Source organism: Cucumis sativus, unplaced genomic scaffold (genome assembly GCF_000004075.3).
Source record: "Cucumis sativus cultivar 9930 unplaced genomic scaffold, Cucumber_9930_V3 scaffold95, whole genome shotgun sequence".
In the NCBI taxonomy this organism is placed as follows: Eukaryota; Viridiplantae; Streptophyta; class Magnoliopsida; order Cucurbitales; family Cucurbitaceae; genus Cucumis; species Cucumis sativus.
The window spans coordinates 105,768-117,887 of NW_022279584.1; the positions used below are offsets into that span (position 1 = coordinate 105,768).

General features: G+C 38.0%; 1 protein-coding gene and 1 long non-coding RNA gene across 2 annotated transcripts; one reads left to right on the plus strand and one right to left on the minus strand.

Annotated features, from left to right (window-relative positions):
- The first annotated feature begins 3,341 nt into the window (after nucleotides 1-3,341).
- Nucleotides 3,342-5,868, plus strand: LOC116406393. Its single transcript, XM_031890112.1, has one exon. The coding sequence runs from the start codon at nucleotides 3,367-3,369 to the stop codon at nucleotides 5,866-5,868; it is 2,502 nt and encodes an 833-aa protein (XP_031745972.1). The 5' UTR covers nucleotides 3,342-3,366.
- Nucleotides 5,869-10,420: 4,552 nt separating this feature from the next.
- Nucleotides 10,421-11,192, minus strand: LOC116406402. Its single transcript, XR_004219406.1, has 3 exons — nucleotides 11,048-11,192; nucleotides 10,782-10,944; nucleotides 10,421-10,675 (listed from the first exon to the last, which is right to left on the minus strand). It is a non-coding gene; the product is annotated as an uncharacterized LOC116406402 (long non-coding RNA).
- Between the last annotated feature and the right edge of the window lie 928 nt (nucleotides 11,193-12,120).

The following is a 12,120-nucleotide window of genomic DNA, read 5'->3' on the forward strand; positions in this document are numbered from 1 at the left end:
TCCAATAGGAGTTTGTAAGATTATTTATCATCTCCATTGTTTAACTTTCTCTATAAAAACAATGTTGCTATTGATGGGTAAATTTATACAATTAAGAGTAAGAAGCCTATAGACTAGCATTGCTAAATTGAACATTCAAAATTTGCTTTGAAGTAAGAGTCGAGGATGGTATAATTATTCTTTAGTTGTATTCCTCTTTTTCTTATAGATCTTTGAAGAACCAAATTAGGTTATTTTCTTCTTCTTAATGAGTTGTTTGATCAAAGCTTATTTTCTTCTTTATTTTTGCAGCACTTTTGGGTTGCCATTTCAATTGTCTTCTTTGTTGCTGCTACATTATTTACTCTACTGAAACTTTGTGGTAATTTTTAATTTTCCACATTTAGATTGCAGTCTGTTTAGTTTGATTTTAAATAATATGTACTAATTTTGTAAATTCTAGATTTAATATTCCCCAGGTTGTAAAGTATATTTTGGTCTTAGATAGCCAGCCAAGCTAAGCTAAGTAGATGGAAGCAATTGTTGAAGTTGAAGATTGTGAAAGCGTTTAAGATTTCATGCTTCTTCTCAATGCAAGAACATTCAGTGTATCTTCTGATTATGTCCTGAATGCGGTAGGAAAAATGATATGAAGTTGTAATTCAAGCTAAGGTTTTGTTACATAAACCAAAATGCATCATGTTCCTACCTTATGCCTACTACATTGCTAACAATACACTTACTGCACTCTCAGAGAAGGAACCAGAAATGGTTCTTGATGATATGTTAAAATCTTTTTGATGAAAATGTAATTAGTGCAAAGAGCGTTGATGATTCTAAAACAGAGGCACCTCATGCTAACTCGGATGTGCAATGCTTCTCTGAAGATGAAAAAGTAAATGAAGTTTCGAAAGATGATGATTTTGTGGAGATTTCTGCTGAGGAAATCAATGAATCTGACAAATCTTCTCTGCCTACTGAAGACTTGGATGTTACTGAAGTTCACAAATCGAGCATTGCAGAAGAATTTGGTATGGAATTTGAATCTCAACAAAATGAGTCTACCTGTGAATTGGAACATAAAATTGAAGAAGATGTTGAAGAAGAAAACACACGTGAATAACTCTGCTGAAGAACTGTCTCTTCCCCACGAAAATGTGGAAGAAGAAACTGAAGTTGATGGAGATGATGCCTTGAGCAGTGATGAAGAATCTTTGGAAGTGAAAGACAATCAAGATGAAAATGATCAGATCCCACAACCGGAAATGTAGCATCAGATGCTGACATTGAAGGAGACAAGAAGGAAACAAAAATGGAGAAAAGTTCCGTTCAAGCTGAAGAAGATGATACAATTATCAATAAGTCCACGGAGGAGTTCCCCGAGAATGTTTCTGATGATTTGGTTGATGTCAAGATCCAATGGAAAATGGAAGAAGAAACTCTTCCTAAAGACATAATTGTCGAAGCTATCGACTCACAACCAGAAATCCCAAATGCCATTGTTCAATGTGAGGAAGCTTTGGTGGAAATCACTATCACATCCTCCAACAACAATGCAGTTCAATCATTGGCAAACCAATTCCCTAGGCCAACAATAGAAGCCAAATCTCCCGTTGAAGAACAAACCATTAGTTTGCTAATGGACAACCCAGATGCTGAGGAAGAAGAAGCTGAAAAAGAACAGAACAAAGCAAAGTTCATTCAGTTAGTGGTGAAGAAAGATAATACTAGCCTAAGGCAGTTGAGGAAGTTGTTCAAGGAAAAACTCCAACTTAACCATAAGAAGATGGAAAATAATAACATCAACACAAAAGTTGTTGGAGGTGGCGTGAAAGTGAGAACTGCTTTACAACCAGTGCCGGAAAACAGAATGACCGTGCATTAAAAGTCTAGAAAGAGAGAGCATTGTGCATGGTTCAAACTGTGGTTTGCCTCATGTTATTGATTTTGTGTTTGTTTTATTCTTTCCATGATGTATTTTGAGAGGAGGGAAAAATGAGGTAAATGATTAGTTTGTCTGAATTTTTGTTCATCAGTTCAATAATAAAAATGCTAGTAGTTTGTGTTTTAAAAAAAACAATACACTTACTGCAACACCAAGATACAGGTTGTAGCCAAATTTCAGGAAAAAAATATATTCAGATTTTTGCATATCGAGAATTTGGTGAAACGCACCTTGAGTTTATTTACTCAACTAATCCACGAGAATTTGTGATATGAACACTCTTGGCAGAGGTCCATTGACTCCATCACCATCATCAGCAGCATTAGAAATGGAGGGAGGTGAAAACCAAAATGCTTTCAACTTTTTGGCTGGGAATGATAATTCTTCTTTTGAGTATATCCAAAATACAGGTAAAATCTTGCTAATGAGTCAATCCCACGCCCATCCATCTATTTCATCACAGAATACAAACACAACTTCAACATTAGTTACAGTAAAGAATTGATTGTTGACTCAACCAACATCAAGCAGCTTTTTTTATTTAACAATGTTGACTCAACTTAATTAGTATGCATTGTACAATAGAAGTAGAAGGCATTGTACAAATGAAGTAGAGTACATTGTACAAATGAAGTAGAGTACATTGTACAAATGAAGTAGAGTACTATTACAACTTCAACCATAATTATGTTATACAACCCAGCATTAGAAATTGAATAAAGAACCTTTGTTCACCTTTACCTAAAATACTAGCCTTTGTGTCCTCTCCACTTGATTTCTACTTTGGAATCATATTATTGTTAAACCATTTAATCACCCAAAAGCTTAAGCTGATGGGTTAAGATAAATTTTATATTGTATCACCTAGAATTCACTTCACTTTTGAACATAAGGACCTCCTCAACTATCTACTCACTTTTGAACATACAACCTTGATAGAACACAGATGTGGTGTTTCTATTATATTGATATTTGAAACTCAATGTTACAATAAAAAGAAAATTACATAGAAATTACAAACAACAAACAAAGAAACCTGATAGACCCCCAATTATACACCAGTACAGTAGAAGGAAGAAGAAGCAAGGTTAATCGCACGTGCTAGGGAGAATAGCCTTAGTTTTAATATTGTTAGTAGATGCTCCATAATAAAATAATAGAGCACAAGTAGGAGTTTGTTATGGAGAGAGAAAGTTAGTTAGAGTATGAATAGGAGTTGGGTATGGAGTATAAATAGGGGTCTGTTGGGAGGGAGAAGGGTGAAGAATTAAGGCTGCAATATTCCTTGAAAGAGAGGAAGGGCAAGGGGTTAGGGTTCTTTATATTTTCTTTTACTGCTTTGAGATTGTAATTCCGTTGCAAATATCAATAAATAGAAACACTATATCAGTGTTCTATCAAATTGGTATTAGAGCCTGTCGAATCTGGGCAAGGAGAAAACCATGGTTAACACGCGATCAGAAGAGAGAATGGAAGCTTACGATCAGGAAATGTTGCTGATAAAGAAAGAAGTGAGTAAAATTCCAGCGATCGAAGAAAGCTTAACAGCGATCAGTCATCAAACTGAAAAGACGCATCAAATGCTGATGATACTCATGGATTCCATTGCGAAAGAACGGACGACAACCAGTGAGAAGTTGGCAGACTACGGCGCACAAGAAACTGGAGGCAGAAAAAGTAATGAAGGAGAGAGTTCGACAAGTAGGAGAGGTGAGAACGAAACAAAGGAGAGGAGGACTGAGGACGAAGAGGGTGCGAATGAGAGAGACAAATTCAAGAAGGTCGAAATGCCAGTATTCAATGGCGAGGATCCGGATTCGTGGTTGTTCCGCGCCGACCGGTACTTCCAAATTCACAAACTGAGTGATGCAGAGAAGGTTTTGGTGGCGACCATCAGTTTTGAAGGTCCAGCGTTAAACTGGTACCGAGCACAAGAAGAACGCGATAAGTTTACAGGATGGCACAATCTTAAGGAGAGATTGCTGGTGCGGTTTCGATCGTCGAGAGAAGGATCCATTTGTGGGCAATTCTTAAGGATTAAACAGCAGACCACAGTGGAGGAATATCGCAATGAGTTTGATAGGTTGATGGCACCACTTGCCGACCTGCAAGATCGTGTGGTAGAGGAGACGTTTATGAATGGACTGTTCCCGTGGATCAAAGCTGAGGTAGTTTTTTGTAAACCGGTTGGTTTGGCCGAGATGATGCACGCAGCTCAACTCGTGGAGAACCGGGAGATCATTCGCAAGGAGGCGAACCTAAACGGCTATGCCAAGGGTAAATACCCCCCTCCAAACTCTTCAATCATCAGGAGTAGTGCAGCGATGAACCACAGTGAGGACAAAGGAAATACCATATTTCCAATACGGACGGTGACATTAAGAACAGCGACTGGAGAAGTTAAGAAAGAAGGCCCGACGAAGAGACTACCCGATGCAGAATTTCAAGCCCGAAAAGAGAAGGGACTTTGCTTTCGCTGTAATGAAAAGTACTTTCATGGACACCGATGTAAAGGAAGGGAGCAAAGGGAACTAAGAATGTATGTGGTGAAGGAGGATGAGGAATATGAAATTGTGGAGGAAGCGGAATGGGATGAGACAGAATTGAACTGTGTCGAGATAAATCCAGAAGATCAGGCTATCGTTGAACTTTCCATAAATTCAGTGGTTGGGCTGACGAATCCCGGAACGATGAAGGTGAGAGGAAAGATTAAGGATAGAGAAGTAATTATCCTAATAGATTGTGGAGCAACCCATAACTTCATCTCGGACAAGGTGGTGCAGGAACTGAGTTTACCGACAAAGACTACTTCACACTATGGAGTGATTTTGGGCTCGTGTGCAGCTGTGAAGGGGAAAGGAATTTGTGAAGGCATCGAGCTAGAACTGGAGGGATGGAAAGTGGAAGCAAACTTCTTACCACTTGAGTTGGGAGGAGTAGATGGAGTACTAGAAATGCAGTGGTTGTATTCATTGGGCGTGACGGAAGTGGATTGGAAAAACTTGACCATGACTTTTCTACACAATGGGAAGAAGGTGAAAATCAAAGGAGACCCCAGCTTAACCAAAGCCATGGTTGGCCTCAAGAATATGATTAAGTCATGGAGGGATTCTGACCAAGGATTCTTAATTGAGTGCAGAGCAATGGAGACAATGTATGAGCCCCCAGAAGATAATGGAATTGAGGAAGTACTAGCGGTGGACGAGGCAGTTTCAGATGTCCTGAAGAAATTCGAAGATGTTTTTACATGGCCGGAGACTCTACCTCCACGAAGAAGTATTGAGCATCATATCTATTTGAAACAAGGAACTGACCCGGTAAATGTGAGGCCGTATCGCTATGGATACCAACAAAAGGCAGAGATGGAGAGATTGGTGGAAGAGATGCTGAGTTCAGGGGTTATTCGCCCAAGTAATAGCCCATATTCCAGCCCGGTTCTGTTAGTACGGAAGAAGGATGGAAGCTGGAGATTCTGCGTAGATTATAGAGTCTTAAACAGCGTGACTATACCCGATAAGTTTCCCATTCCAGTTATTGAGGAGTTATTCGACGAGTTGAATGGAGCTAGATGGTTTTCAAAGATTGACTTGAAAGCTGGGTACCATCAAATTAGGATGGCAAGTGGAGATATCGAAAAGACAGCATTCCGTACACACGAAGGACATTATGAGTTCTTAGTCATGCCCTTCGGATTAACTAATGCCCCCTCAACTTTCCAATCTTTGATGAACACGGTATTTAAGCCATATCTAAGGAAGTTCATATTGGTGTTCTTCGATGATATTTTGATCTATAGCAAAAACTTAGAGGTACATCTCACGCATCTTGGACTAGCACTGGAAATCCTAAGAAGAAACGAACTCTATGCTAATCGAAAGAAGTGTAGCTTTGCACCAAGAACGCGTGGATTACCTAGGCCACATCATATCAGCTCAAGGAGTTGAGGTCGATCCGGAAAAGATAAGAGCAATTAAAGAATGGCCTACACCTACAAATATAAGAGAAGTTCGCGCGGTTCCTGGGCTTGACAGGATATTACCGAAAGTTCGTCCAACATTATGGATCAATGGCAGCTCCTTTAACTCAGTTAGTGAAGAAAGGAGGGTTCAATTGGACTGACGATTCAGAAGAAGCTTTTCAAAGGCTGCAACAAGCGATGATGACCCTACCAGTCTTAGCATTGCCAGATTTCAGTAGCACCTTTGAATTGGAAACGGATGCATCGGGGTATGGCATAGGAGCTGTGTTAATGCAAGCCAAGAAACCGATTGCCTACTTCAGCCACACCTTGGCAGTAAGGGACAGAGTAAAGTCAGTCTATGAAAGAGAATTAATGGCCGTAGTCATGGCTGTACAGAGATGGAGACCGTATCTACTTGGGAAACCGTTCATAGTAAGGACTGACCAGAAATCATTGAAGTTTTTACTAGAGCAGAGAGTAATTCAACCACAGTACCAAAAGTGGGTAGCCAAGCTATTGGGATACTCTTTTGAAGTACAATACAAACCAGGACTAGAGAATAAAGCCACGGACGCCCTATCCCGTGTACCTCCAGCGGTTCAACTCAGTAGCTTAACGGCACCAGCATTAATAGACTTATTAGTAGTCAAGAAGGAAGTGGAAGAAGATATCAGACTTCGCAAAGTATGGGATGAACTACAATCAGGGGAGGAGAATACTGAAAGAAAATTTTCTATCAGACACGGAATGCTAAGGTACAAGGACAGGTTGGTGTTATCTCAGTCATCAGCTTTGATTCCAGCCATACTGTATACTTACCATGACTCTGTGATAGGTGGACATTCTGGTTTTCTAAGAACTTATAAGAGAATTACTGGAGAGTTATATTGGGCCGGAATGAAAACTGACATCAAAAGGTACTGTGATGAATGTCTTATTTGTCAGAAGAATAAATCCTTGGCTTTAACCCCGGCTGGGCTATTACTGCCATTGGAAGTTCCCACCAACATTTGGAGTGATATCTCAATGGACTTCATTGAGGGGTTGCCGAAATCATGTGGCTTTGAAACTATATTTGTAGTGGTCGATAGGTTCAGCAAATATGGTCATTTCCTTGCTCTCAAACATCCTTTCACAGCGAAAACTGTAGCAGAAATATTTGTTAAAGAAATTGTGCGTCTACACGGATTTCCTAAATCCATCGTATCGGATAGAGATAAGGTATTTGTGAGCAGTTTTTGGAAAGGAATGTTCAAATTGGCTGGCACTAAATTAAATAGAAGCACGGCATATCACCCACAAACAGATGGTCAGACAGAAGTGGTCAACAGGAGCGTGGAAACATATTTAAGATGTTTCTGTAGTGAGAAACCGAAGGAATGGGCAAAATGGCTACACTGGGCAGAGTATTGGTACAATACCACCTTCCACCGGTCATTGGGAATCACTCCTTTTCAGGCTGTATACGGTCGCACACCCCCTCCGTTATTATACTATGGGGATCAAAGCACATCTAACTTCCTGTTAGATGAACAACTCAAGGCAAGGGATGAAGTCTTGGAAGTATTGAAGGAACACCTTCGAGTGGCTCAAGATAAAATGAAAAAGACTGCAGATTTGAAGAGAAGAGATGTGGAATACAAGGTTGGTGACATGGTGTTTTTAAAAATTAGGCCATACAGGCAATCTTCCTTGCGTAAGAAAAAGAATGAGAAACTGTCCCCAAAGTTTTTTGGGCCATTTGAAGTTACAGAACGAATAGGACTGGTAGCATACAAGCTCCAACTACCGGAATCGTCATGTATTCACCCAGTCTTTCATGTCTCGCAACTTAGAAAGATGGTGGGAAATCACACCATGTTGAAACCAGAAGAAATGGCCTGTTTAAATGAAAACTATGAGTGGTTGGCTATTCCGGAGGAGATATATGGGTATTCGAAGAACAAGGAAGGAATGTGGGAGGTGCTGATTAAATGGCAAGGGCTACCACCTCAGGATGCATCTTGGGAGGAGTATGAAGAATTTTAGAAGAAATTTCCGAATTTTCACCTTGAGGACAAGGTGCATTTGGAAAGGGAATGTAATGATAGACCCCCAATTATACACCAGTACAGTAGAAGGAAGAAGAAGCAAGGTTAATCGCACGTGCTAGGGAGAATAGCCTTAGTTTTAATATTGTTAGTAGATGCTCCATAATAAAATAATAGAGCATAAGTAGGAGTTTGTTATGGAGAGAGAAAGTTAGTTAGAGTATGAATAGGAGTTGGGTATGGAGTATAAATAGGGGTCTGTTGGGAGGGAGAAGGGTGAAGAATTAAGGCTGCAATATTCCTTGAAAGAGAGGAAGGGCAAGGGGTTAGGGTTCTTTATATTTTCTTTTACTGCTTTGAGATTGTAATTCCGTTGCAAATATCAATAAATAGAAACACTATATCAGTGTTCTATCAAAACCCTCCTACTCCAAAACACAAATAAACAAAATTAAAAATACTACAATTAAAACCAGAAAAGGATCATGAGCCTTCTGCTTCCCCTATCTCTCATGGAGTATTGCAGGCCCTTCCTTTTACTAAAAACTGCCTGCCCTTTCCCATCTCCCTCTCGTTCATTTAACTTCCTGTTTTAGATAACTGTCATCTTTTTTAAGTAACTATTGTTGGTTCCTAAAGTGCCTTATTTTTCTTTCTTCTATTATAAGTAAATAACAATGGTGGCCTAACAGACCTCCTAAACTATTCACTCTAGACCATGTTAAATCACCAATTCATCCAAAAACTTATGAGGTAAATGTAATATTATATCTTCTAACCATTGTCAACTTAAATTTGCTTTTGACCATAAGCAGTGGGTTTGCTGAAATTGAATGATGAATCCATAAAATAAAAATGAAGTTGAAAGTAGAAAAAATGGAAGGAAGAAAAATACCCCAAAAGTTCTAAAAGCAATATGATCATAACAAATAATGGAAGGAAAAATTTTGGCCGGTGGGGAGAAAAGGGAAGACATGGGGTTCAGTTTACACAGATTTTTCTTAATGATTGTTGGAAGAACAAAGAGATTGTGAGGAGATTTAAGGGCAACGACAACAATGACAGAATGTTAAATCTCGAAAGACTAAATGGCCAATTGAGTCTTTAAGCCAGTTCGATCTGCCTGTTAGCTGGTTTCTTGCTTCTTTATGGAAATGGGGTAGAAAGAGTAGAATGATGATATAGTTAACTTTGTTTTTCTCTTTACAAAGTAGCCAATGACTTAAAAGAAAGACATTGCACAACTTGTGACCATTAGAAAATAATATACATAAGAAAAAATAAAAAATAAACAGAAATTGAAAATGAAATTGGAAGTAGAAAAGAAATGGAAGAAAAATACCCCAAAACTTCAAAATGCAATATGATCATAACAAATTTGTATCATCATGAACAGATCGACCAAACTCCAAAACAGATTTTGCAGTGGGCTTCCGACTCAAATAAACAGCCTCCATGCTCACCAAAACGTTCCTAAGAAAGGATTCAGCTCCCTACCAACATGCATCACATCCCATAACTTTAATTTCTTCAGAAACAACGTAGTTAACTGAAGGTAAAAAAATCAGAACAAGAACACTAACCAACTTCTTAGGAATCAGCTCCCTACCTCCGAATGCGTCGGGTTCGTTCAGGATCAAAAGTTGCGTAGGGAAATCTTCACTCTTGGCTGAAGCAACAATAGCATGTAGAAAGTAGAAGAGTAAAGCTGGTTAGATCAGAATGCATCGGGTTCCTTCGGTATCAGAATTTGCGTAGGCAACTCTTCCCTCTTGGTTGAAGCAACAATTTCCAATAGAAAGTAGAAGAGTTAAACCAGTTAGATAAGAATCGCGTCGGGTTCCTTCAGAATCAATACTTGCGTAGGAAACTCTTAACTCTTGGAGGAAGCAAAAATAAACATGTAGAAACTCAAAAAGTTAAGTCGGTTTAGGTCAAAATGCGTCGAGTTCCTTCGGAATCAGAATTTTTCGTAAGGAACTCTTCACTCTTGGTCGAAGTAGGAATAGCCTGTTGGAAATAGATGAGTTAACACTTCAAAAATGCTTCCTATAAAAAGTTATTATATATAGGGACAATCTTCCTTTGTGTTTGGACTGCACCCATGCATTTATAGCACAGGAGCATTCCTTTAGATCACATCGTATCCTTTAGAGATCGCAGTTTGCTACCTTGATTTTCAACTTTTGTCGAGCCCTTTAGAGTTAGTTTGGTTTGAAATAGAGATTGTTGTCTTATGCGATCAAGGTTGTGAAATATCTCACTAGATTTTTTTTAATGGAACATTTGATTAGAGAGTAAGGGTTTTGAGAGGTCTTGGGAGGAGATTGAGACCATTGCTGGTTTAAGGCATTTGTTAGTTAAAAACATTACTTTATCCCGTATATCTAAGACAAGCCAAGCTTATTTTCTTCTTAAAACATACTATAATTAGTCAAACAAAAAAATGTTAATAGTCAAATACATTTTTTATTTGACAATTAATTGTGTTAATTACAACAATAACTATAAAAATTGGTTATCATCCTGTTTTGTTTAAAAATCAAATCAAGAGTTTAACTAAATGGAATGCACTACAATGATGATTCTGCTATTATCAGTAATACACAAACCTTGCATATTGAGTGATGAGGATCTCGAAGATTGACCAGTAGATTATCACTTTCCAAATCAAAGTGCACAATATTCTTTCTGTGCAGGTGTTCCATTCTAAAAGCTGCATCCATAGCAATCAAGAGGCGCTTCCACTTTTCAAGACTCCTGCATCAATTGTATTTATGCTTAATCTAAGGGTGAAGATACATTATACTGCAACTAACTTCTAACAAATTAAATTAAACGTATGAAAAATGAGAACAATTGTTACTTTTCATTCTTCAACAAAGCATTTTTGAGCGAACCATTGGCCATATATTCTGTTACTGTGGCCACAAATCTCCCAGGCCCATCAAGCACGACACCATAAAAAGTACCACATTTGGGTGGTGCAAATCAGCAAACTTAATTGCTTCATTCTAAAAATCTTCTCACTGGTACAATATAAAACAACAAAAAGGACTTGAGTCAAGGAACAAAAAGAAAAATACACGAATAACAAAAGAAAAGAAAAGCCAGTTGCTTAAAATGAACAACCTTGCGATCTTGTTTAGAAGGTTTCCCAGCAAAACACCTCTCATTGATTCGTTTTATAGCAACATCAGTCCCCTCCATTTTCCATGGTAAAAAGTGCCAAAGGTGCCGGACCCCAATTCTCTTAATTCTTCAAGGTCACTATTCTTTATTACCCAAGGAAGGAAAGAAGAAAAAGAAAAAAAAAGATGTTCGGATGGACAATTTAAACATAAGGTGCAACCTTAAGGTTAAAAATGGAAAACTAAGTATTACGTGCAAGCGGCCAAGGCCTTTTGACATTGGAAAACCAGGATTTGCTTTACCTGAAAGTCTTGTCCTGCCATCGTGGGCAAACATGAAACAAGAATAATTATGGCAAAAAACGTGACATATTCCCGTTGAATAGCCAAATGAATGATGTGTATGTTGCATCTTGTTTTGGAGAATGTTCAGCATTGTATTGGTGTCTTATTTACACTTTGTATAAATCAGTCAGATGTCTTGAATGGTGCTTTTGCATTGCTTTGTTTGCATTCCACTCTCAGATAATGGAAGACAATAAAAATAATCCTCTTGTTTTACTTGTGTTTTAGTATGCTTCCTTTTATCCATTGTTTGGAACTTTCCTTCAAATGGTTGAGCTTCTGGTGTCAAAGTACCATCACATTTGTTGTAATTTATTGAGCTCTTTAGTTATTTTATTACTCTAGTTGAATGGCATAACTTTCGTTTAAATATACATTCAAATCTAATCTTACTTTAACCACTAGTATATGTATGTATACGTGTAAACAAAATCTTGTAATATTGTGTTATCTTATTAACTATGTTGTGAAGTTTATGTAACATTTCACTTGATTGTACTTTTTTTTAAAATAGGACATTTTTTTCATAATTTTTCAAACACAACTAATATCTACTTGGACTCATTGTACTCCTTGTAAATGGAGTGTATTCTTGATTAACTTAAACACTTAAATTTTTTTACCACACATATCAATTACTAAAATTTCATAATATCAAAATTCAACATATCCATAAGTTAAAAAACATATTTTGTAATAATACTCGAAATTTGGGATGGGTAGTCTGGG

What these genes read in the sequence shown, in the direction of transcription:
- LOC116406393 (XM_031890112.1), top strand. Translation starts at nt 3,367, where the DNA reads ATGGTTAACACGCGATCAGAAGAGAGAATGGAAGCTTACGATCAGGAA.